Source organism: Rhinolophus ferrumequinum (assembly GCF_004115265.2).
Source record: "Rhinolophus ferrumequinum isolate MPI-CBG mRhiFer1 chromosome 5 unlocalized genomic scaffold, mRhiFer1_v1.p scaffold_110_arrow_ctg1, whole genome shotgun sequence".
Lineage (NCBI taxonomy): Eukaryota > Metazoa > Chordata > Mammalia > Chiroptera > Rhinolophidae > Rhinolophus > Rhinolophus ferrumequinum.
In genome coordinates, this window is record NW_022680355.1 from 1,325,560 (window position 1) to 1,353,186 (window position 27,627).

Sequence of the window (27,627 nt, forward strand, 5' to 3'; positions counted from 1 at the left end):
GCTACTGTTCCAGGCCAGTAGCTCAGGGCCTAATTCTCCAGCCTCCTGGTGACTCTATAAACTATACAGCTCTCCTTTGATCAACTTTTGTTTCAATGAACCAGAGTTAATTTCTGTTGCTTGCAACTACAAACTCTGGTTGGTACCTACACGTTTCAAAGGCACAACATTTAACTGAGATGCAGCTCGAAGAAAACCAGGTAAAATTCCAGGGACACAAAGTCCCAAGTGGGACTGTGTGACCTGCTTGCTCAAGTGCCAGCTGGCCTGGATTTTACCCCATTCTTCCTCAAAGCAAGGTGTAAGAATAGATCTGATTATACCCTTGGGATCTAGAGTAACTTTCCAGAAAGAGAGAGAGAGAGAGAGAGAGAAAGAGAGAGAGAGAGACAGAGACAGAGACAGAGACAGAGAGACAGAGAGAGAAAGAGAAAGAAAAAGAAAGAAAGAAAGGAAGAAAGGAAGAAAGAAAGAAAGAAAAAGAGTCCCAAATGCTTGTCATAGAGGGTGTTCTTGCTCAGAGTTTAGTACCTATTAAAGGGCTGCAAGAGAACTGGAGTTTGGTTCCAGCCAGCCTTTCTGGGAAGGACGAATCACTGAGCTGGAATGGCTGTGTTTGTAAGCCAGGGAATAATGCCATTCACAGGAAACAAAAAGCCCAGATCATGTGGTCTGTCAACCTCTTGGAAGCCAGCTTGTGCGATGACTTGGAACCTGAGTGACACTCCAAGGGGTGGCTGGGGACTAGAGAGCCTTTCCCTGCACGTGTGATCTAACGTGTTGTTTGCTCAGCAACGCTCAGTGAGACCCTCACGTTCTGGCATTCCTCTGACACTCCCTTCCCCTTTCAGTCAACCTGGTGCCTAGGATACTAGCCTCATGCCTTCTTCCTGGTTAAAATCGACTCTGTAGATCAAAGCTAGACTGTGAGTTCATCTAAGTAAGACACACACTTCATCATATAGTAATTCCCTGGTGCCAGTACCCTGACTCCCTGGCATGGCAAGTGAATAATGCAGTAGCCTTATTAGAACTGAGATGTGGCCGAAATTCACCTCTCGGTGAGGGCTTCCCAGAGATGTGAAATGAATCAGGACAGTAGTTGCTATATTCCAGTACTGCTCTATGTGGATAATGTCTCATCATTGGCCTCTTCCTTCCCAGGGAGCAGAGGTACCAAGAACCCCACCCCTCCCAATAATATTCTTCCTACTCTTCTGCTGCACTGCCTAAAAGCACCACCAGTCCTGTCTTCAGGATATGGCATTACTCCAAAACCACTTTATGACGATGCAAATGTGTGATGGGAGGGGCCATTACCAGCTGTGAACACCTCCACAGCTCGTAGACCTTGAGGGAATGGAACCTAAGATAGGGAAGAGGGAAGAAAAGAAAGATCTAATCTCATCATGGAAGCCAGTCCTGGACAGGCCCCACAGTGATCCCTGAGGAGCTGGGGCAGGCGGGAACTTGGAAAGATGGGAGTCAACAGCTCATACAAGGAGAACACCTGGGACCAGAAGAAGAATTTGGAGGCAAGGCTAGAATGAAAACCCATTGGTAGCACCTCCAACGCCCTTCTTACAGAAGCAAATTGCTCTCTTTCATGAATGTCTTCTAAAGGTATCTTCCCCAGATAACTACTGACCACGTCTTGGGACATAGGACGTCTGTGGAAACCAAGAGAGCTATATCATAATGGAAAGATATAAAAATGAAGTGCTGGAAAAGCATTTTTAGAGCACTGTAAAGCTATCAAAGAGGAGAACATTTTGGTCTACGAAAAGTACAAACATAACACACAGCTTTTACTGATATTGTCCCAGGGACATCTTGAAACGGCAGGACCCAAAATCCAGTCCTTAGACCCAGGCAGCCAGGACCTCTGCCTGCAGGGCCTCTGCCTGCAGCACTTTGCTCTAGAGAATCTCACTCAAGGAGTCCTGAGCCAGGGGACGTGTCTGCCCAGCACCCATCTTTCTTCCAGACCATGCTCCAGGTACTTGGGACCCAAGCAACCCAGGTAGAGCCTTCTTCTTTAGGTCTGTACACCTGAGGGACCACATGGCAGGTGTGTGACCTGTGGTCAGGAAGAGGGTTCAAAGCGTGGCTCTTTGGGGCAGGATGGGACAGTATTGGGACCTGCAGGCTGAGATTTACAGACATGTGCTAGAGGCCCTTCAAGGTGAGACAGAATCAGGTGTGGCACAAAGAAGGAGCATGGCCTCAGGCTTTTTTTTAACCATGGCTCCGGTCCTGCATATCTTAGGAGCAGGTCTGCCTAAGGCATTATTTCCATGTCAGCACATCTGTTAAGGGACCGGCCCCATATGCTGTTGGACATCCCCTAGGTAATGAGAAGAAGAAAGACGGTGGGCCCCAGCTGGGCAGATGGGCTGTGCACATCTGCTCCCTTCCTCTCTTATTATCCAGGGGAAGGTTGAATCCAAACACAAAGACCCTAACCCAAACACGAGCAAGTTCCAAAGCAGACCCACAAATGTGAGTTTTTAAAGAAATTTACTTTGCTATTAAAACTAGAGGACATTTTGGGAAACCATTTGGTTTTCGTATAGTTTCCGGTACATGGCCCTTGTCCTGCAAGGGGCGGAGCGTGCTTTGACAGCAGAGCTTGTCCTCTGTGTCTCTCTTTGAGCTTATCGGTTAAGGATGGGGAACCACCCCTGAAAAGGGAAGTCTGAACAAACCTTGGATGCCACGTATTGGCAGAGTTCTGAGAGGAGGCAGGTGAAGTGGGGTGGCCTGATAAGCTAACCCTTTGAAAAAGTGTGGGAAGTCCTGGGATGTTTGTAATTCCCTGGAGCAACGCCAGTTGCCCCAGACTTGTCCTCAGTGTCCCTCTGCCCTGGTCTGTGGCTCTGAGAGCTGCAGGGACGAGAGGGCAAGGAAGTGTGAGGTTCTTGAGAAAAGACTGTAAGGTGCCCAGACAGAAGTCTACCTGCCTCGAGCTCCCACGTCTACCTCCAAAGGAGGTGAAGGGTTGTGAACAGGACCAGAAAGCTTTCCCCAGTGGCTGCAAAGACAGGGAGGTTGCGAAAAGAATGAAAGGAATCAGAAAAGAGATTGACTCCACAGCTTCTCTCTTGCTCCAGGTTCCAAATGTCTTTTGAAATACCCACTGGCCTCCTTTTTTAATATTTACTAGGCCAGGGTGGATTTTTCCATTTCAGCCTGATGTCATTCCCAGCCTGCAGGTTTCCCAGTATTCCTGTCTGCTGATGCATCGGACTCCTGCAGAAACACTGACCCGTTCACTCTGGCCTGACAGGGCATCCTTCCTTCCTGTTTTTGCTGCAGCCTTGGAAAGCGATGCCTGGAAAAAGGGACTCAACCTATTGCCCAGCAGATCTCCATGACGTCAGAGTTTCTTCCTTTTTGCTCCTCACTCACCTCTTCAACGGTGGCCCTTTGAACCACCCTGGCTCGGAAACCCTGGGGGGGACAGAAGGCCTGGAAGGGACTAGCTTTACACTCAAAGGTTTCCCTTTTCATTCCACTTACACAAAGTTCAGACAAGAGTTTCGCTTTTTCTCCAGGCCACGTCCAGAGGCGAAGACATATAGCCTCTAGCAAACCTTGATTATTAATAGGAAGAGTTTGGTATGGAATATGTGCAGCCAGTTCCAACAGAACTAACTGTGTGCCATGGCGTGTAATTCTATCCTGTGTGGGGACCTCTGCGTGTGTGACAGTATCTGTTGGTGATTGGAAGATGGGGTAGATAAGATTCATGTAAACTCTGCCATTCAACCAGCATATTGTATAAAAGAAAATGTAAAAATGGGCAATTTTTATCAGCCTAAGTATAATTTTAATACGTGTAAGTACTCCTAAAGCACAAAGTTTCTAGTTCCGAAGGTATTTATGATATTATTAAAAGAGTGGTAATAACGAGTGGTAATAGATGTCATTACTTGTGTGCACACACACACACACACACACACATACACACATTTGCGCGCGCCGACACACATATATGAAGTTTTTATGACCACCCTTTTCCTGACAAACCAAGCTCTACTATTCCCTCCTAACCAGCATGGCAACCGGAACTAGAAGTTGAGAATGAGAGTACAAAGCCCCATTATACTGAAGACATGGAGATTAGATTAACAAATAAGTTCTCCCTCCCAGTTCCCACACCTCAATCATGGGTCTTCCTCAGACGTGTTGACGCTTGAGCAAGATTCACTGTATATAGAAGGAACTTCTAGATTTACTGTAAAGAGCTGTTATAATACTTTAATATTTAATGGTAAAACAGAGTTCTTTTTTAGTTTTTGTCATATCCATATTATATTTATTGTGTGTGGATGGGTGGAAGAAAAACAAGAGGAAAGGAATAAAATACTTAAATGACTGACCTTTCTGTTTATTCCAGTTTTGTACTTCATATCTACTTGTCAGTGACAAGGAGAGAAATTTTACTGCTCTTCAAAGAAGGAAGAAAACATATGCTTGCTTTCTCATTTTGGTAACCAAAGGAAGTATTTTGTGAGTTGTTTTCCAAATTTTCAACATCTTCCTCCCCTATATAAAATGTAGCATATGTAATGGCTAGAAAACATTACCTTGAATTCAACTAACAAATTTTTCATAGAAGATTTTCTGGGTAGGAAAAATGACTCCAAATAATTTCTGAAACGCTCATGTTCGGGTCATCGTGCCCCTCCCTAAAGCCATTGTGCCCCTCCCCTGATAAGCAGCAATGCACTGTGGGTAGGATGGCCTCCGGCCCAGCTCCGGAGATAGGATCTGACTTGTCTAGCCAAGCAGTATAGTTCTGTCTCCTTGGATGTCAGGACAACAAGAGAAAGTCCAAGGCTTGTTTTATGGTTGGAAAAGAAATTCTCTCTCTTCCTGCCAATCTTTCCCCTCCAGCTGATCAAGGATGTGAAAGCCCTAAGAACTACTGGCAGCCACATAGTGACTATGAAGGGAGCCAACCTTTAAAAAAAAAAGAGAGAGAGAGAGTGAGAGAAAGAAAGTGACACTGTGAAAAGCAGAGAAGCAACCTGGAAAGATGGTCTTCGGCGCCTTCTTTGAGCCATTGTATGAAGCCACTGCAAAGCCTTCCCTGACTCTGGACTTTTCAATAGCAAAAGCTGTACTTTCCTCAGTTGTTGAGTTGGGGTTTCTTCCACTAAGATGCAAATGTACCTTGTCAGGTACAACACACCTGTGTGTCTGCAACCACATGGATCATTTCATTTTTCTTATAGAAATCCGTTATATACGAAAATTATGAACTTCTTTCCTTTTACAGTCATTCAAAGATGAAATACAGGTCTGGGAAAAACGAAAAATGCTTCTTAACACCAAAGTCTGGATTAGATTCCTAAGATCGAGAAGTCGTGAGTACACAGTGCTGAAGTTACCTCTGCTTGCCAGGGCCAAGACGTGAGTAAAGATTTATGACAGTTTGTCTGCCAACATTTTCACTGTCAGGGGAAAGCATATTTTAGAAGAATAGAAACTTGGAAACCAACTCTTTGAACCAAGTGAGTCAGCAAATGTATAGGTTTGGTGACTCGGCAATTCTAAGGAGCATTTAACCAAATATGGTCTAAATTCTGCTTAAAATGATTCAGTGGTCCTAGAAAAATCTCTTTGGAGCTAGAACAAGTCATACCAGGTAATAGGCCAGAGTTGCTCCCAGGAGAGTAAAGTTACCAGCACTGGAATAAAAGGAACTCAGAGATCCCCAAAGCAAAGGCTCTGGAGTCACAGTGTTACAGCGTCATCCTCAACCTAAATCCTTCCAATCAATTCCATTATCACTGCTCTCTCCAGAAATCACTCGGTCAATTCCTTTTTCCCTAGGGAAGCCATTCTTCCCCAGAGAACATGTTTTCAGTCACTGCAGATCTGTTGTGGTAACAAGCACAAAATCCATAACCAAGGAGCAGGCATAATTTTCAGGAGAGGGGGAGACATTCAGGACACTGAATGATCTCAGAAGGTCCTGAGAATTGTAGAGCTGACGGGACATCACTGCCTTAGAACCTTCTTGTCTATGCCCCATCCCCGAATTTCCAGAAGCGTAAAATCAGGCTCTGAAAGTTTGGGAGATAGCAAGGTGGTGGGAGAATTGGAAATAGAGCCCAGGTCTTCTGACTCCAGAATCCATGATGCTTTTCTCTTCACCAGACTCTGTGATAGTCTTATGTGTCAACTTGGCTGGGCTATGGTACCCAGGCCTCTAATCAAACACTAATCTAGGTGTTGCTGCAAAGGTGTTTTGTAGATGCAGTTAACATCTATAATCAGATGACTTTCAGTAAAGATACACTTGATAATGTGAACAGGCTTCGCCCAATCAATTAAAGGCCTTACAAGCAAAGACCAAGGTTTCCCAAAGAAAAAGTCATTCTGCCTCAAGACTACAGCAAATTCTGCCCGAGTTTTTATCTGCTGGCCTGGCCTGTGGATTTCAGACTTGCAGGGCCCCACAACTTTGTAAGCCAATTCCTTACAATCTCTCAATAGATAGATGATAGATGATTGATTGATAGATAGATAGATGATATTGAGTTTATAGAGAGATAGACACACACACACACACACACTTCTTACTGGTTCTGTTTCTCTGGAGAAGTCTGATGTACTAATTCAATGAGCCAGATAAGGCAAATCCAGAATTCCCTGATGAAGATCAAGAAATGGAGAGGGAAATCCTTGGGATCTAAGAAACCACTGCCTAATGACTTCTACAGAGAAGTGGTAATGTGTAAATAAGACATCTAAAATGCTGTAGCATGTAGTGAAAACCATGGAAATAAAAATCTTCAGCAACCAAAGGAAAGATTGTACCGTTGAAGATTTGTTAAAGCAGGCAGCGTCTTTTACTGATAACATCCACAGATAAAGGGAAAACAACATGCTCTCTCATTGAAATAATGGGGCTGGAACTAGTTCCATAGGACAGATAAAGCCCCCTCCATTCCCTTCTTTCTTCTCTTCGCAAAACCATCTGGCTCCTGCTTCCTTTTCCTTTTTTTGTTATTATAATTTTATTGCTAATCACATAAAGTATGACTTTTTGGCAGCCTCCCTTACAAGGAGAAAAGGACTCTGCAGAGAGTTTTAAATTACTTATCCCCATCAAATGAAATTATTAATGTGTCAGTACGGTCCAGACTTGGGCATTTGTCAATCACTTTCTCTGGTCTGTATGAAGCATTTGTTGTGTACCCTATGCTGTGCTACGCCAGAGAAGCTATGGACCTGCCTTCAAAGAGTTTATTTTTAGTTGGGGACAAAGATAAACATTTGAAAAGCAATTATAGAATACTATGACCCAGTGTATAATTGCATACTAGGAGGTATGCTGCAGGCTCTACCTACTATTGGGTTTTAAATAGAAAGAGGATAATCAGAAGCCAATATTGTCAAAGAAAATTTCATAAAGAAGATATGTACATACCACTAGTAAAGGAGTAAGTTTACTTTGTATTAAAACAAAATTTTATGTGATTTTAGCTAATTATTTAACCCAATTCAGCCACAGTTTAGTCTACAAAAATGGAGATGGTAAGTCCTCCTGTATTAGATGCAATGCTTGTAGCTGAAAATTACTCTCATGATTAATTGGCTTAAACAAAATGGAATATATTATCTCCAAAGGCACATTTATTACAAGGATGGTTCAATAACATCTCTGGTGTCCCAGATCCTTTTTGCTTTTCTGCTGTGTCATTCCTGGTTCCTTCTTTCTTAAAGAGGCTGGTGGTGGAACTTGAAGGTAAATTTTGGAAGATTTCCAATTAGTCGCCAAGGATATGACTATGCTTTTGAGCCTAATTTGAAGGATGACATTGATTATACTTGCAGGGCAGTGTGGGGCGGGTAGAATAAGTCTGCATAAAGTGCTGATAGGCAGGGCAATTTTTGTTTTAAGTTTCAAAGGAGATTTGACAAGGCATGACTTACTGAGGGCGAAAGAGTCGTTTGAAAACAATACATCACAGATACTTCCTTTTCCCTTCTTACTTTGTTCTGCCATTCACTTTACAGAGACATTCCCAGGGATCCTTCCCACCTGGTGATGGGCACTGTTTTCCTTAAGGATCCTTGGACCATTTTGAGGGTAAAAGAATTTAAAGAAGCTGTTGCATGACGTTGATTGGTGTTTTTCATCGCCTGCTTCACAGACATGCTCTCTATCAGCCAGTTCTTAGAGTCTGGTTCTTACAAATGCTTCAGTCCCCTGAGGTAGAGCAGTCGCTTTCAAACCCAGTTGCACGTTAGAATTACCAGGGAGAGCTTTTTAAATACTGATGCAATAATGCCAACTCTGACCAATTACATACAAATTTCTCGGAGTCTCATATCAGCATTAGTGTTAGTGACTTTTAAAAACTCCCAAACAATTCTAGATGCAGCCAAAGTTGAGAAAAACTGGGATAGAGAATGGGATAGAGCTATTCCTCAGTTCATAGCATGAACAATAAGAATAGCAACCAACACAGATGGGTATTGCAATAGACTGAATGTTTGTGTCTCCCCACCCCCAAAATTTGTATATTGGAACCTTATCTCGTGGGATGGTGTTTGGAGGTGGGGCCTTTGGGAGGTGATTAGGTCATGAGGGTGAAGCCCTCATGAGTGGGATTAGTGGCCTTGTAAAGGGACCCCAGAGAGCCCCCTCCGCCTGGATACAATGAGAACAGAGACCTGGAAGATGGCCATCATCAGACCATGCTGTTACCCTAATCAGACTTCCAGCAGTCAGAACTGTGAAAAATCAATTTCTGTTGTTTCTGAGCCACCCAGTCTCTGGTATTTTGTTATAGCCCCCTGAACAGACTGAGATAGCCATCAACCCAAAGTAGAAGACAGATCATTTCTAACCACCCTGTCCAGAATTTCTGCACCCCCAACATTTTCTTTCTTTATTAGTTTCAGGTGTACAAAACAATGCAATAGTTAGACATTGCATCCCCACAAAGTGATAACCCCCCGCCCCCAATCTATTGCCCCTCTGACATCTTATATATATAACTATTACTATTCCATTGACTCTATTCTCTATGCTATACTCCATATCCCGTGACTATATATATTAAATTATAGTTGACACAAAATATTGTTCAACTTCAGCCTCAGGTGTACAGTGCAGTGATCAGGCATCTACACCGTCCATGAAGTGGTCTCCCTAATAAGACAAGTGTCCATCTGATGCCCTACAAAATCTTTACAACATTATTGATTATATTCCCCAAACTGTCTTTCATATCCCCGTGGCAATGCTGTCTAATCCCTTCCCCTTCTTTCTCATCTCCACCCCCCTCCCTTCTAACAACCATCAGTTTTGCCTCTATACCTCTGAGACTATTTCTGTTTACTTTGCTCATTTGTTCAGTTCTTTAGATTCCACATGTACGTGAGATCATACGGTATTTGTCTTTCTCTATCTGACTTATTTCACTTAGTGTAATGTTCTCTAGGTCCATCCATATCGTTGCAAATGGAAAGATTTCTTTCTTCTTTATAGCCGAGTAATACTCCATTGTACAAACGTACCCCAGTTTCTGAATGCACCCCCAACATTTTATATCCTTTCCTTTGCCTTAAATTTTTCTCCTGCAGTTATTACTATCTATAACATACTGTTTAACTTACTACTTTATCTTATTTATCGTCTACCTCCTTCGGCAGGCTAGAAGCCCCACAATGACTGTTGTTTCCACAACTGGATGGATATCCAGCTCCTAGGACAGTACCTGGTCACATTTTCTGTTCTTAATAAATATTTGTAGCATAAAGGAGTGAATGGACGGGAATTGTGTTCAGTCTGGATACTGTGCATGTCTAAGCGCCCTGTTGCTGTGAAACTTAGCAATTAATTTCTGAAAGATGTCTCCTCCATCATCCAAATGACGACAGTGCTAATGCCAGGCTGGGAGAGCTGTCAGCCTGGGCTTAGGACTTGTCAACCGTTCGTGTCCTGCCGATGAGCCACGCATTAGAAGCTGTCCCTCAGACAGGAATAAAAAACCTAGCAGGTCATTTAACAGGGAGCTTCTGGAACTCAGAACGAGGGGTTTCACTTTTGGCTTCTGGAAGCAATGGATATAATTCAGAGGGTCACACAGGACGGATGGTGCCACACAAAAGCTTGAGAAGTTCAGAAGTCCTCTCTCAAGTGAAGAACTGGCCGTAATATTGTCTGACTAGTGAAGACCTCTGGCACATGTAGCCTGGTTAAAGAATATCTGGTTTCAAAGACCTGAAGCCAAGGAGTCATTTAGGAGATAGGTTAGTGCTGGCACCTCCTTGAGAATGTCTGCAGGGGGTAGGAGAGGAGTGAGGCCAGCTTGCCCTAGCTACCCTGCCGGGGTCCCCATCTGCAGGACGTGCTAGTGGGCTGCTCCCTGATGATTCAAGTAACACAAAACTTTTATCTGAAGTAAAGCATCTGGGCTGGGCCGCTGGGGCTGCTGACGTGTATTCTCAAAAGTAAAGCAGTGCCAGCAAATGGATTTATAAAGAAAATCTATGCTCTGTAAACATTCTTTTCAACACTTTCTATATTTGTTTCATTTCCCTTACCTTCTTAATAAAAGTTTCATTGAAAAAAAAATCCAGTCATCTATTCTGAGAGAGATTAATATGCTCTGGGGAGCCAAATGGGCTTGTGACATGACAGGGTCTGCCTGAGAGCCTGCAGGGACCACCAGAGTACTCTGTCTTGTCATGATTCTGTCGCTCTGCTTCTTTCAGCAGCTCTGCAGGCAGCCAACCTCTGGACTTGTAGTTATGTGAGATATGACATGCCCTTCCCAAATAAGCCAAATGGAGTCAGGTTCTCAGCCACTAGCTGCCAAAAATGCCTTTCTCTGCCCTGCTCACCTGGTGAACACCTTCTCAGCTTTGAGCCCCTGCTCTTGTGCAGCATTAATTCACTGCCTCCCTTCTTAGTACGCCATACTTCTGTCATGGCACCCGTACCCTTATGGATGTTTCTATTGGACAGATGGCAACCTTAAGGGAAGGAAATAAGTCTACTGCTTTGTTTTGTGCAGAACTGACAGTCCCTGAAACAACAGTTGAAAGGTGAATGAATGAATGAATGAATGAATGGAGATAGAGACTCTGTGGAGATAGAGACTCTGTGACAGCAGAAATGCTGAAGCTTAAGTATGAAGTCAGGAGAAAAGGAGTCAAGAACGATGTAGGACAGCATGCAGATGGGGACTTACAACAGAAGAAAGCAAAATGGGAAAATTTTGAGGTTGTGATTATGAGAAACTGATGTATGATCAAACTCGGGCTTATGGAAATTTCATTGGATGGGAAAGAAAAAAATGTGTATGCTTGTACAAATGCTTTTAACACTAAGCAAAAAAAAAATGAGATAAGTGTTCATGCTATTTTGGCATTTGGTACCTCATCTTGCAGCTGTGTATTTGCCTGACTCCTGTCTTAATGTCAAGCAACTCAAAGGCAAAATTGTACTTTGTTCTTCGTGGGATGCCTAGCAGCCAACTCAGCACCTTTTAGGCCCCCGTTAAAGTTGGTTGAACTCAGGCCTGAATGAAGACTTTAAAGCTTCAAAGTTAGACTGCACGTTAATTACTGAAAGCACCGAAGAAATAACCTGCTGGACGTTTTATTTGAAATTATTGGTTCCTCATTAAACTGGATTACTATTTTCCCCTTTGACACCCCCTAACTCAACAATAATATGTACTGTGTTTCCCCGAAAATAAGACTGAGTTTTATATTAAGGTTTGCTCCAAAAGACACAATTGGGCTTATGTTCAGGGGATGTCATCCTGAAAAATCGTGCTAGGGCTTATTCCCCAATTAGGGGTTATTCCCCGGTTAGGGCTTATTCCCCAGTTAGGTCTTACTTTCGAGAAACACGTAAGTCATTGGCTTTTATCTCAGATTTAGAAAGTAAGCCATTCAGTGCAAACTCACATGCTTCACACTAAAATCAGATTAACAACATCTTTTAGGTATTGAGTTATCTGCAAATCAGTAAAAAAAAAAAAAAAAAAAAAATTCAAGCTAACGCATTGTGAAGCCAGCATTGTGGGGGAACAAAATTTAAACCATTCTTGGCAGTGCCTTTAATGCAGCTCGGTATCCTATTAAGGTGGACAGTAGTATCCATATACTTTTCCACATGTTATTAAATCACAGAATAATGAGGCATATGTATCTCTTTGTTTTCTTCTACTATTTTAACAGTGTCATCATCTGTGTTATTAATATTCTATATTTTCTCCAGTAATGCTTAACATTCTGTGTAGTCATTTTTCCCCATACAGTACTAGAATCATAAATGCTCCCATTGTCCTCATTTTGCAAATAGAAAAACAGAAGCGTAAAGAGGTTAGTTCCTTGCCATGTGGGAAATCCACTAAAAGGGCCAGAAAATGGACTAGAACGCCAGTGGAGTGGGAACTGCTTCCTCTGGCTGAGTTCACTTCAAAATAAATTTTTCTGGGTCTTTTGTCTCCAACCTGAGTGATAAACAGTTTATTCTTCAAGGGGAAAAGTTATCTTGGCCCCTACGCCCTGGCGTGGTCTGAAATTATTGCCATCCATTTCCAAAACAATGTGTAGAACACAAAGATATTGGCCACACTAAACCAAGATTACGTGATAAGAATATGTGAAGGCTCGTGTACCACAAACCTCTCCCAGGATTTTGATTTTATTGATTCATCCTTTCTTTAATAAGCATCTATTAAGTGCCCTGTACGTGCCATGCATTATTCTACCTGTAATAGATAAAAAGAAAAACACATACAACCTCTGCCCTCAAGATCCTCACAGTCTTGTGGAGATTCGGACACATAAACGGACACATAAACGGGTGCAGTTCACCAAGTGCTTTAATTGAGGGAAACACCAAGTACCAGGGAAGCCCAGGAGAGGGCACCAGCCTGGTGGAATGGGGGTTGGAGGTGGTTTGAGACAAGGGTGGCAGAGAAGGGACAGAGAAGGGATTGTCCAAAGTGCGCTGCTAGTGGGGAAAGAAGGAAGCACGTGGCCCAGCTGCTGCTACTGGTAGCTGTTTCACAACCATAGAGGAAACCACTCGTAGGATGGAGCCAAGGTGATGGATGGCTGAGCAAACATGGAAGAAGCTATATACTCGATGGCTTCATTGAACTGCTGAACCCATCAATCCTCAAGCCGCCCTACCTCAGGGCTTGTTTTTAAGTAAGATAATCCATTTCCATATTACCTAAGTTTAAGTGAGGTTTTCTGTTTCTTGCAGCTAAAAGTATCCTAAGTGATATATGAGGCAGGTTTAGGGGGAAAGATAGTTCATTTCTGAACACGCTGAATTTGAAATGGCTGCACAACTAAGATTGAAAGGATGACTTGATTTGGAGCTGATGGGTCCTGGGAGGAGTACACTGTTCCCCAATAAAGTCCTGGAAATACAAAAAAAAAAAAAAAAGAAAGAAATGGCTGTACGGCCACCCGGAAATTTCCCAGGGTCATTGGGACGGGGTCACCGTTGTTAAAACAGTTTGTAATGATTTTCAAATACTGCAGTTAAACACTTTGGACCTAAGGACAGTTGATGCATTCGAAGTGGCTCCACGGCATCCTCACGGACCCGGGTGCTTTCTTGCCTGCCTGCTCTGTCATCTCTCGATTGTCTACTTTTATTTCCAGGCTCGTCCTCACACTCACAGGATGGCAGCAGAGGGGCCACGCCTCCCGTCTCAGCCAACAATGTCCAAAGGCTAAACTGAAGCACGTTTTTTTCTTGTGTTCCTTCTTGAGAGCAAAGAACGTTTTGGAGTCAATGCTCAGGGGTGGTTAGTTAGTATTTGAAGGACCCTCGTCAAGAGTTTGCATTCAGAGGTGGCCACAGCAAGCGTTTCAAATGAGGTTAACTGGATCTGAACCAGAGGACTCACTGATAAGCGCAAGAGATTTTGGAACTCATTTTTCACTTGTGAAATGAATGGTATTCACGCATATGACTGACCAGCATTTTTGCCTTTGCAAAATCAAGTATTCTCTTGGAATTGGTGCTTAAGGGGATATCACTGGTGTTCCCATTCAAGAGTTTCCTCAGACAGGATCTCACCCTATATTTGGCCTCTGGATGCATGATTTCTTCACCCCCATCCCTCAGTGAGGAACGTGGCCAGCCCCTCCTAGCTTCATGTCTCCCTTCTTTCCCCCTTGAGTGGGTATACCAGAGAGCAGACAAGCGAGAGTGACATTTTTTCCAGCTTTATTGGGGAATGAGCAACCCATAAAAATTGTATGTTTCAGGTGTACAACGTGATGTTTTGATATATGTATACCTTGTGAAGTGATGACTGCAATTCACTGATTAACATATCCATCCTCTCACAGAGTTACCGCTGTGTGTGTGGGGGTGGGTGGGGCTGGGAGGGTTAGGACACTTGAGACCTACTCTCCTAGCCAACTACACAGTAAGTCGTTATTAACTGTAGTCACCACACTGTACGTTAGGTCTCCAGGACGCATTCATCTTTATAACAGAAGTTTTGTACCCTTTCACCAGCATTTCCCCATTTCCCTCACCAACCCCAGCCCCTGGCAACCACCACTCTGTTACTATGAGTTCAACTTCTTTAGATTCCTCACAAAAGTGAGTTCGTGTGGTATTTGTCTTTCTGTGTCTCGCTTATTTCACTTAGCATAATGTCCTACAGGTTTATCCATGTTGTCACAAATGACAAAGATGGATGTACTTCCTTTTTAAGGCTGAATAATATTCCATTTTGTGTGTGTGTGTGTGTGTGTGTGTGTGTGTGTGTGTATGTGTGTATCACATTTTCTTTATCCATTCATCTGTCGACAGACACTTAAGACTTAGGTTGTTTCCATGTCTTGGCTACTGTGAAGAACGCCAAGGTGACATGAAAGTGCAAATATTTCTTCCAGGTAGTGATTTTATTTTCTTTGGCTATACGAGCTCTAACAATTACGTTCGTGAACTCATCCTAGAAAAAGTGCTACATACCTCATTGCTGAATATCATTACGGTCTCCTTCAAAGTACTCCCCTTGGGAAGCTATGCACTGACGCCAGCACCTAGTCCACCCTTCAAAGCAATTTTGGAACTCTTTTTCTGTCATTGTATTACTCTTGATGTCCTTACTGTCATAAATATATCTTCCTTTCAATATTTCCTTTATTTTCAGGTAAAGAAAGAAGTCATTGGGGGCCAGATCAGGTGAGTAGGGAGGGTGTTCCAATACAGTTATTTGTTTACTGGCTAAAAACTCCCTCACAGACAGTGCCATGGGAGCTGGTGCATTGTCGTGATGCAAGAGTCATGAATTGTTGGCAAAAAGCTCCGATCATTTAACTTTTTCACGCAGCCTTTTCAGCACTTCAAAATAGAATAGTAAGCTTGGTTAACTGTTTGTCCAGTTCGCACAAATTCATAATGAACAATCCCTCTGATATCAAAAAAGGTTAGCAACAACGTTGCAACAAGTTCGCAAACTTAATTGTCAGAACTTGTATATCCAGAAGTGAGATTACTGGATCATATGGTAGTTCTATTTTTAAATTTTTGAGAAACCTCCATACTGTTTTCCATAGTGGCTGTACCAATTTGCATTCCCACCAGCAGTGTATGAGGGCTCCTTTTTCTCCACATCCTTGCCATTTTGATATCTTTTGGCTTTTTGATAACAGCCATCTTTTTTTAATTTTTATAATAGCCATCTTAACGGGTGTGAAGTGATAGCTCATTGTGGCTGTGATTTACTTTTCTTTCATGATTGGTAATGTTGACATCTTTTCATATATTTATTGACTATATGTCTTCTTTGGAGAAATGCCTATACAGAGCTTTTGTCCATATTTTAATTGGTTTATTTGTTTTTATGCCATTGAGTTTTATGAGTTCCTTATACATTTTAGATATTAGCCTCTTACCTGATACATTGTTTGCAGATATTTTCTTCTAACATGTACGTTTCCTTTTAATTTTGTTGATTGTTGTTGTTTTTTTACTATGCAGAAGATTTTTAGACTTACATAGTCCCACTTGTTTATTTTTGCTTTTGTTGCCTGTGCTTTTGATGTCAAATCCAAAAACTCATTGCCAAGACTTATTATCAAGGAGCTTGTCCCCTATATTTTCTCATAGGAGATTTAAGGTTTTCAGGTCTTACATTTGTCTTTAATCCACTTTGAGTTGACTTTTGTGTATGTTATAAGGGTCCAATTTCCAGTTTTCCCAACACTATTGAAGAGACTATCTTTTCCCCATTGTATATTCTTGGTGCATTTGGCAAAGATTACTTGACCACATATGAGTGATTTTTTTTTTAAAAGAGATAACTTTGAATTAGCTCTAATTACAAGTGTGCATATATCACATTGAATCTTTCATAAAACTATGCAGTGTTTTTTATAAAAAATAAATTTAACGTCAGTTTATTACTTGCAAGTTGTAGTACATTAATTACTATTAGTAATAAATAACATGAAACATCTTTCCGAGATTTGATGTTGTAAGTTACAGAAACTGACTTTCCTCCTGAAGGTGACCCATTTGAGGGTAAGTTTCTTTTTTGCAATGGACAACCAAATCATGCCTATGTGTTTAGGTTCTAATAGTTAGCTGAGTTGTCACTTTCCTTTTAACTGAACGTGGGACACCCAAAAACCAGCTTCCCCCAACAAACTCATAAATACTTCCCATGGTAGCTACTGTGCTCTGTATAGAGATTCCCCCTTCCTCTAATTGCCTCAAATTTCCCAACTCTCACTTCCTCTGGTGTGGAATTACAAAACCAAGTCCATCAACTTCACACTGGAAAAGATGTTAACTTGATAAGTTCTATTTTCTTTGGAAAGGAAAAAACGTGAATGAAAAAACCTATGGCTGTTCAGATCAGGTTAACACATGTCCTTAGCTGGAAAAAAAAAAAACCAAAAACCTCTAACTTCCCATGATTGATATTGATATAGCACTTTCATTCAACTGGCTCTTGTGGTTACTAGAGAATAGGAAACTTTAAAGTTTCCAGCATGCCCAGCGAATGGAATTCTGGCGTTCGCTTTTTAACTGGAGTAAAACTGCATGTTATATAATCAAGAGGCTGGAAATTCCAATTTCACAGATGCAGGTATTTGGGGAAATGGGTCTTGTCAGTGAATTGGCATGTGCTTGGTGGTTCTTTGGTTAGACACTCCAGGCCATTGCCTATGTGCCAAATCAACCCGTTCTTTCCTTAGTCACCTATGAAAATGAAGGCAGAGGATCAACTCAGTCATGGGCAGATTGTCAGTTTCTCTCCGATGAGCTAGAAATAGGGGCTGATCAAAAATAGGCCGACCGCTTCCTTTTGTACATTTCTCCTTCCAATGTATGTGCACCTTCTTAGAAAATACTTACCATTCTTCTCTGAATTGTAAATGCAGGAGTAACCACTCTTGAAAATGATGAAACCGCACTTGAAAAATTTGATGAAATTATACAATCAACTTTCATTTCTTAGTTTGGAATATATGTGCCCCTCAGCTCTAAAGTGTCTGAAAATTTTGCCTTTTTGCCGTTCTCTGCAGTCTTTTGTGGATGGTTTCCAATAGTCAAAGCAGTACAATGTCGATTTGCATGGTTCGATGAGGACTGTTTGTTTTATTTCATTCTAGGGGAAGCCAAGAAGCTGTCTCTCTCTTTTCCAGTTGGGATGCAACTGTATCTGGATTGGAAAATTCCTGTCCGAGTTCAGTGGGTATGTCATGCACTATCACATATTTAACATCTTTTGAAAGTAAAAACCTAGCATAAGAAATTATCATGGCTTAAAAGGAATGAGACGAGATTCCCACCAGTTCATTAAGATATCTTCCTTGTTTGGGGCTGGGACAGTTGATGATTTTTGTTTTTTTTTCTCAGAAGCATGAGAAAGAACTAGAAAACTAACATTTGATTGCGTAGATCTATAAGTTGCTTTCTATTTAAAAATGGTATGTCCAATTATCTGTCTAGCAGAGAGCTTAATAGAGTATTTGCTTTTATAGGTAACCTAGAGTTCTGTTCTCTTCTATTAGGGCCTATAGAGAAAGGAAGGGAAGATTTTATTCTAAAGAAAGGCAGGAAAACTGCTTTGCACTAGACAGTGGAAATGCAGCCCAACAGACTTGCCCACAATAATGCTTAACTAGGGAGGATGTAAGGTTAGGGCGGGATGAGGATAGACGTTTACACACAAGTTTACAATGTGCTTCTAAGCAGCGCTGCTCTCTCTACTCCCAAGGCTTGACTCCAGGACAACATAAGACATTGAAAATAAACATCCATTTGGTGTATGAGAAGCTGCCTATAGAGAGAAGTAAACACCTCCAAAAGTTTTTCTGGGAATAGGCATCCAGGAGTCCAACACTAAATTCCAATTAAAACACGGCCTTGATGTATCTTCAAGACAATGTGGCTGGAATCTGATTCTAATCAAGGAAGCTGAAACCCAATTAATTAAGCTACCCCAGGTTTTAACAAAGACTCTGCCAAGAAAAGAGGAAAGATGGGCATGGAGCCTAGACAAGGAGAGAAGAACAAGCAGCTATTTAGTTATTGGTATCGTGAGTTCTGCATTGCCCAAGGCAGTCATACTTTGACCTGTTGATTTGAGCTTCTCAGTCTGCTGGAAGCGTTACCCTTAGAGTGGAAATGTATCATATGCTTAATTCCCCTGAGTCCTAGTTTCCCCATAAGTACTAACAGTAGGAGGATAGTTCAGAGAGGTGATGGGGAATACTTTGTATAGGACGTGTGAGCCACTTTGGAGACTTGACTTTTACTCTTGAGGGACTTGGGGAGCCATTGAAGGGTTTTGGGCAGAGGATTGATTGGGATTATCAGGAACTAACATTAAAAGTATTAAAAGGATCAAATGAGCTAATCCATGTAAAGCACTTAGCACCATGCCTAGTCTATTAATAGTGCTCAAAAAGTGGTAATCATATTGTAATTGCTCTACTTTGGGGATGCTATCAAAGTAGCTCCACTTCATTTAGACTGAATCATGAAGAAAGAGAAAATTTGAATAGACCTATAAAACTAGTAAGGAGGTTGAAACAGTAACCAAAACCTCCCAACAAAGAAAACCCTTGCGCCAGATGGCTTCACTGATGAATTCTACCAAACATGCTAGACTGATCCTTCTCAAACTCTTCCAAACAGTTGAACAGGAGGGACCACTTTCTAACTCATTCTAAGAGGCCAGCATTCCTGATATCCAAGTCAGACAAAGATACTACAAGATAACCAGAGACCAGTATCCCTGATGACGATTGATGCAAAAAATCTTCAATAAAATATTAGCAAACAGAATTACACGATATACTAAAAGGAACAAGTGGGATTTACACCTGGAATGCAAGGATTGTTCAACATAGAAAAAAAGAATAGCATTCAGTATAACACACCACATTAACAGCATGAAGGGGAAAAAAACATATGATCATATCATTGATGCAGAAAAAATATTTACAAAATTTAATATGCTTTAATGATAAAAATACTCAACAAACTAGGAATAGAAGGAAACTACTTAAACACAATAAAGGCCATATATGAAAAACCCACATCATTCTCAAAGGAAGCACTCAATGGTGAAAGACTGAAACTTATCCTCTAAGATCAGGAACCACGGATATTCACTTTTGCCACTTCTATTCAACACAGTGTTGTTGCATAGTATTGAAAAATTCCAGCCAGAGCTATTAGACAAGAAAAAGAAATAAAGCCATCCAAATTAGAAAGGAAGAAATAAAGTTCTCTGTTTACAGATGATATGATCTTACATGTATAAACCATAAAGATTCCACAAGCACACACACAAAAACTATTAAAACTAATAAACAAATTTACCAAAATTGCAAGATACAAAGCCTATGCAGAAAAATCAATTGCATTTCTATGCACCCACAATGAACAATCTGAAAAGGAAATTAAGAAAATATCATTTACAGTAGCATCAAAAGAATAAAATACTTACAGATCATCCTAACCTAAGAGGTGAAAGACATGTATACTGAAAATTACAAAACAATGCTGAAAGAATTTAGACACAAATAAATGGGAAGACAGACCATGTTCATGGATTAGAAGACTGAAGTGTTAAGATGTCAATACTACCCAAAGTGACCTATAGTTCCAGTGCAATCCCTGTCAAAATCCCTATGATTTTTTTCCCCAGAAATAGAAATATCCATCCTAAAATTTATGTGGAGTGTCAAGGGATCCCAAATGGCCAAAACAACCTTGAAAAAGAAGAATAAAGTTGGAAGTCTCACACTTACTGATTTCAAAACCTACTACAAAACTACGGTAATCAAAACAGTGTGGTACTGTCATAAAGACAGACATATAGACCAATGGAGTAGAATAGAGGGCCCAGAAATAAATCCTCACATGTATGGTCAAATGATTTTTCATAAGGTGCCAAGATTATTCAATGGAGAAAGGACAGTCTTTTCAATAAACGGTGTTGGGAAATTTGGTTATCCACATGTAAAGGAATGCATCTGAAGCCTTACTTTACACCATATACAAAAATTAACTCAAAATGGACCAAAGACCTAAATGTAAGAGCTAAAACTATAAAACTCTTAGAAGGATACATAGCGAAAAGTCTTCATTATATTAAATTTGGCAATGATTTCTTAGATGTGACGCCAGGAGGATCGGCAACAAAAGAAAAAAACAGATAAATTGGACTTTGTCAAAATTAAAAATTTTGTTCATCAAAGGACACTTTCAACAGACTGAAAAGGCAATCCACGGAATGGGAGAAAATATTTGCAAATCATATATTTGACAAGGTATTCATATCCAGAATACATAAAGAACTATAATTCAACAACAACAACAAAAATAAAAATAAAAAATAGGCAAAGGTCTTGAGTAGACATTTCTCCAAAGCTCACAAATGACCAGGAAGCACACGGAGAGATGCTCAATGTCACTCATCATTAGGCACATGCAAAGCAAAGTCACAGTGAGATACCATTTCATACCCATTAGGATGGCCATTATCAAAACAAACGAACAAAAACTCCTGAAAGCAACAAGGAGTGGCATAGAGGTGGAGAAATTGGAGCCCTGGGCGTTGCTGTTGGGAATATAAAGTGTAGAAAAAAGTATGTCAGTTCCTTGAAAAATTAAAGGTAGAATTACCTGATGATCCAGCAATTTTACTTCTGGGTATATGCTCAGAAGAATTGAAAACAGAGTCTTGAGGAGACATTTGTACCCTCATGTTCATAACACCATTATTCTCAATTCTCAAAAGGTGGAAATAACCCAGTCATTCATCCAGAGATGAATGTGTAAATAAAGTGTGATATATACTCATACATATAATGGATTATTCAGCCATAAAGAGGAAGGACATTCGGACACATGTTGCAACATGGATAAACCCCGAGGACATTATGCTCAGTGAAATAAGCTAGACACAAAAGGACAAATACTGTGTGATTCCATGTATATGAGGTATTTAGAGTAAAGGCACAGAGACAGAAAGCAGAATGGTGGTTCCCAGGGGATGGAGAGAGGGGTGAATGGGAAATTAGTGTTTAATGGGTACAGAGTTTGAGTTGGAGAAGACGAAAAAAGTTCTAGAGATGGATGGTAGTGATGGTTGCACAACAATGTAAATAGACTTAATGCCACAGAACTGTACACTTACCAATAATTAAAATTGTAAATGTTATGGTATGTTATACTTCACTGTTATGGTATACTTCACTGCAATAAAAAAAAAAAAAAACTGTAGCTCCCCCTTCCTCTGAGTCTATACTCTCCGACACATTTCTGGTTGTCGTTTCTCTTTATGTGTAATTTTCCTTTGGAGGAAGTACGTGGCTTAGTCAACCCTACACTGACAGTTAGTCCTCAAGGCTTGCAACTAACAGGGCATTCTGATTTAAACATCAGCCTCCTGTAAGTGTGGGTATCAAGAGACTATCTCTTAGAAAAGGATGAAACTGTGTTTTTTGATGGCTAGAACTTGGACCCTAGGGAGCAGTGACTGCCTGAGCCTGTGAGGATTGGTCCAGGCCACCGTGTTGGTTCTGGGACGTCCTGGTTACCACTTCTCTGTCTAGTAGCAAAACCAGCCTGTTACAAAAAGTAGTGCAATTGTCAACGCCAAGATGGCCTGTTTCCTTTTCTTTGTGTAAAACTGACTTTTAGTTAAAATACCCAGGAATGATTTCCCAAACCACAATTGCTTTCTCTTCCTGTGTCAAGCTGGCTGCATTGTTGAAGTATGAAGGAGATAAAAATTTAACTGCTATGAACAGACTTTCTGAAACGACCCAGTTGCTTTGAAGCTGCTTCGTGTAGGAAGAGTGCCTTTCTTACACTGCCAACATGGGTAAGGGGCAAGGAGAGAGGAGAAACACAGCACCATTCAACTAGGAAGGGCGCAGTGTTGGGTCCTGTGAAACTATAAAAGAATGAAGTAGAAACCCATCTTTCTCCTCTGTGTATTTCAGCCTCCCCTGTCTTCCCAAGGCTAAGATGAGAACCTTTTCCCTGTGCTCCTGTGGCATCCAGTGCTGACCGGTAAGCTTTCTCTTACTGCCCCAACACTGCCTTTTTACCCACTGCCTCCTCCACCAGCACGGAAGCAATTGCACGGCCTGTGTCTTCATCATCTTTGTTTCCCAGGGGCTAGACCTGTCCTGGCACAGAGTAAGAACACAGTAACTCTTGGCTAAAAAATAAATGGCATACTTTTGTATTTCATTGGCTCTACAATCCCACCAATTGTAAGACGCTTCAATTGCAAGACCACTAAGAAAGAAAAAACTTACAATCAGAAGCTAGAAGATATGACACATTCCAATTTGGGGCTTGTCGTCACCTTGATTTCAGGCCTGGACCAGGAAGAGAAGACCACAAAAAGGCTGAAGACTAATCGGCATCACTTTACATTAGGTTGGTGCAAAAGTAATGGTGGTTTTTGCAATTTTTAACCTTTTTAACTGCAGTTACTTTTGCACCAACCTAATAAATACAGATGTGTGCACATGGAATCACACACAGAAACCTTTCCTTTTCACTTAGTTCTCTTGGCTTGCCTACCTTGAGCTTTTGTCCTAAGACCAGATGTTGTTTCAAATGTAAATGAGTCATCCTCCTGTCTGACCACCAGGTAACTAGAGATGGAAAGAGGGACTCGTTCATCCCCATTTCTTCACAATGGTTATGTCCTGAGGCTGAACTCAAAAAGAAAAGTATTATTTGTTGCCTCTACCAAGGCAGCTTAAACGTGAGGATCAGTGCATCCAAAAGGGAAATATTTTTATCTCCGGGCAAGATGATAACAAAAGAAGGTCATTTATCATCTGATGAGGGGAAACATGTCACGGCAAAATTACTAGGGAATGAAAAATCTGGGCAGTGCTATGGCACTTTTAATCAGAAGCTCTCAAAGCAATCCCACACTGTCGTCAGCAAAGCCTTGTCGTCACAGGGTGCAAAATGGGAAGTGTCCCTTTCCATAGTGTTATACACCATAAAACTAAGATAGAAAAAGGTTCAGCAAATTAATAAAAAGCAAATAGTAAAAACTATTATTATATGTATAAATACATTTATAGGTAAATATATACACACAGAATTTAAATTTGATTGTATGTCAAGTGAGATCACTTATAAATATTTGATTGTAAATCCTCCAACACCACACAAATAATAATGAGCAGGAGAAGCATGTAGAATTTAAAGGTCGGACGTCGAAATCAAACGGAACTGGATTCTATTTGGCCCTGTCTTTCTCCCTATGTGACTTTAGGCTGGTATCTTACCCGCTCTAAGTGGCTATGTCCTGATCTGTAAAATGGGAATCATAAGACTATGTGACCAGGCTACGATGGGCTACTTCACGCAAAGAACTTAGAGAAATGGCTGGTGTATAGCAAGTACTCTGTAAATGTTAATTTCTCACATTTGAACTAGATTAGACGCCCATTTACCACGCCCACAGGACCTGTTCTTCCCGCATACGCTGGCATTTAATTTTGCAGTGTTTTCATTTCATGGCTGCCGGTTTGGTCTCACCTCCCTCTCTAGTTTGAACCCCAGAGCCAACTACTGCATTTGCTACCCCATGGGGTCCCTACGTAGCCCCTCCCACCTCACCTTCCTGCTGTTCCTTTTCTAACTGTGCTCAGGCTAGGGTTATTGCGGTGGCCTGTCAGCTCCAGTCTTCCCAACTAATCCGTCCCACGTGGCTCTACCTATTTATCTTCCCAGAGTGAAGTCCCAAGCATGGTGTTTCTCTGCTCAAAGCTTTGCCACTGCCTATGGAATTAACTTCTCACTACAGCATTCAAGACATTCCCCTTTTGGCCTCAATCTACCTTTCCAGGTATCTCTCCAGTTCAGCCATTCTGATGTATCTACGTCTGTGCTACATTCCCCTACATCCAGGATTTTGTTCATACAATTTCCTTTTATTGCAACGTCCTCCCCTTCATCTCTGCCTTTAAAAATCCTAACCTTCCTGGCAGACCAATCTCAAATCCCACCTCCCCTGCAATCTACCTTTCCAGACCCTCCGACCTCCTTTGAACAATCGTGTGTGTCTCTCACTGGGACATTTATATTCAGCCTTGCGTTAGGGCTGGTTGCATCATAAAGCCTGCCTAACCTCTGTCGTCTCTCCATGGCTTTGATCATATCAAGTGGACAATAAATATGGAGGTTAGCTCACTGTGTTTAATTGGTTGTTGGAATACACATAATTACCGTGAGGCCCTGTGTGAGATATACCCCTAAAACAAAAAGATAAAATCAAGTCAACTCTCTGTAGTTGCTGTAATACCTAGCAATGTGGGATGGCTCCTGCATTACTAGAGTCTCTACCCAACAGGAAGTCTTCCGGTTCATTAAAACAGTACACGTTAGTTCCTTTAACATGCAACAGATATAAATTTGGCCTTGGTGTCCACTCAGCTAACTACAGTACTACTAAAAATATCTTAATCTGGGTATGGGTCTAAACTGAAAATTGAACAAATGTTTTGGGTTTTGTTTGCTTGTTTGTTTGGGGTCTGATTTAGTGGTGCTAGAAAACAAAACATTAGAGTTCTTGCTATAGCAGAGGGCTTAGTGAAATCCTATGTCCATTTAACTATTTAATATAAGCTGGTAGAATATTTTAACCCTGCCTTCACTGTTTGGAGGTGTCCATTACTAGTGAGGCTTCTTGGATTCAAGACAGCAAGTCAAACAAAAATGATTTGTTAAACTTAATAGAAAAAAATGATGTTTTAAAAATCCGAATATCTTAGTAATGGATCCCCAAAGACGTCTGAGTTATGTAAGTCTGGTCCGAAGCTACTTGGCCAGGAATCCACCCCAAAACGCGCAGGGGCTGTCTTTGCAAAATGCTATTCCAGAAACCCTGTCTCTACACAGCCTCCCCACGTTGGGACTACCAAAGATTTTGAAATCATTGTGCAGCTCAATCCAATCAGAACATTCAGAATATTGTCTCAACGATAAAACAATTAAAATTCAGTAACGCCAGAAAAACAAGTGAGATAAATAACTCAAGATGCTGCCTTATAAGAGCAGCAGAGCCATGTTTTTCAAATAACTTCTTTCTCCTGCCTTTAAATCTCAGAAAACAAACGCAGAAGCACCCATATTAAGAATAGTTATATCAGCTAGTTCCTTTCTTTACTGCTATTCATACAGTGATCGCCGTTTCCAAATTTTCCCAGGTTGCTTTGATGTCACGTGATTCATTTCAAGTAGAAGCAATTGCTTCATTTTTATAATCCAACCTTTCATAGTATGGATTTTCATATAAACAAATTCACAGACCAATAAAAAAAAAGAATGCTTTCCCAGATTGTATTACTCCTCATCTTTTACTGAGACACTGTTGACTCTGAAGCACCCTGGGCAGTTCATTAAAGGTGAATATTGGCCATTGCTACTAAGGCCCCCGTGCTTGCTGTCATTGCCTCCCCTCGTGTCCTTTGACTTTCTGAGAATTCCAAAGGCTTTACTTCCTCTCACTAGTAAGAAGTCCCCTCAATGTCGTAGGCACATATAATGTTAAACAAGTTTGTTCCCTGAAGGCATTCGCCAAATGATCAGACCTCTCCCCCAAAACCATTCCTTCTATAAAGCATCCGGAATACTCACTCACCATTGGCATTTCAATAATTGATGGTCTGGGGATAGAAGTCTGAAAAGCAGCTGCTTCACGGTCCAATTCACCATCTAGGGACCCAAGTGCGTCCTCAGAGGTCTTAGCAGGCTGGACAGCAGTGTGGTTACTTGAATTCCGATTGGCACTGCCATTTCTCTCCGAACGGGTGCCGGAATCTCGCCTTTTCTCTGCCTTCCCTTCTTCCCCGCTCGGGTGACTTGGGTGTCGGCCCGCTTTGGCCACAGGCTGGTCATAGATGGTGGAATGAGTGTCAGCCGTGCTGGGCTGATCAAAGGGAGCATTCTCCCTTGAATTCCCAAAACAGGCGAGCAGAGCTGAGCATGGAAATGGATGCATCCTTCTAGATGGAGATTTCAGTCTTCTGGCCAGCCTTGCTTTCCACGTGGACATGACCTGAAGTGAAACATGGCAAAGTTCAAAGGGGACGGAAAAATTTCCAAAGGTTCAGATCACTTCCAGTTTCCTTATAGTAACTGTTTCCTTGCCCGAAGAGAAGGACTTTCTAGTGGTTGCCTCTCAGTAGATTAGGAGATGGCAAGGCCACCCTCCCTGAGAGTCACTCAGCTGCTAATCCCCCTTCAGAAGCGTTCATCCCAGGTGATTTCACGCTCTTCCTTCCTCGATGCTGTCAGTGGCTAAAGAAAGCTGTCTGTGAGGCATGTGGCTGGTTTGGGTTACACTGCCCAGGTAGGGCAGACGCTGCAGGGGATGGTTGTGCCAAGTCAATAGACAGTTGCTTCAGGTTACCTTGGAGGCATAAAGATAATGTAGCCTGATAGCATCCGCCATAATAGCGTCAGCCTGTGTATCAATAACATCATAACAGCAGCATAACCTTCTTCGGTTACCTCCTTCAAATATTTATTCCCCCAAACAAAACAAACACCACCCAGATACCCATCACCAATGAAGACCCTCAAGAGGGTCCTCGACCTTGACAGCTGTTTCATTATTAAAACAGGAGGTCGACTTGAATCTTTTGTCTAAAGAGATCCAAGTTTGGGTTTGAAAGCTCCAGAAAGGACATTTCTGGAGCTATCCTGAATCTTTCTCCCACACAAGCTTCCAGGCTTCAGAATCCATATCACCCCTTCTGGTAACTATAATTGCATCTTTGTTAATTTGTTTTTTACTACCCATGCTAAGTCCTTGATTAATTTTCAACAGCACTAAAAAAACAAAAACAAACAAATGAGCCAACATGAACAATTAAAACAAATATTATGTATGTGTGAATGTGTGTTCTGTCCATCTACTGTATATATTACTTAATTTCAGAAAATAACCCCTTTTTAAACGTAGATCTTATGCTTTTATTATGTGAATGGTGAAAATGATGATAATAAATTATAACCAGATTCTGAGACTGCTCAAAATTGAGATTTTTTTTCCTTTGCCAAACATCTGCTAGGAATGTTAGAGAAAT

The 27,627-nt window shown here is 41.4% G+C and overlaps 1 protein-coding gene across 1 annotated transcript in view; it reads right to left on the bottom strand.

Moving 5' to 3' along the window:
* The window catches only part of FAM107B (family with sequence similarity 107 member B), a 194,160-nt gene extending 167,412 nt beyond the window's left edge, over nt 1-26,748 (bottom strand). Inside the window, exon 1 of the mRNA XM_033100716.1 lies at nt 26,178-26,748. Coding sequence (XP_032956607.1) covers nt 26,178-26,591 — 414 coding nt within the window. The 5' untranslated portion in view covers nt 26,592-26,748. The remainder of the gene's footprint in view (nt 1-26,177) is intronic.
* Between the last annotated feature and the right edge of the window lie 879 nt (nt 26,749-27,627).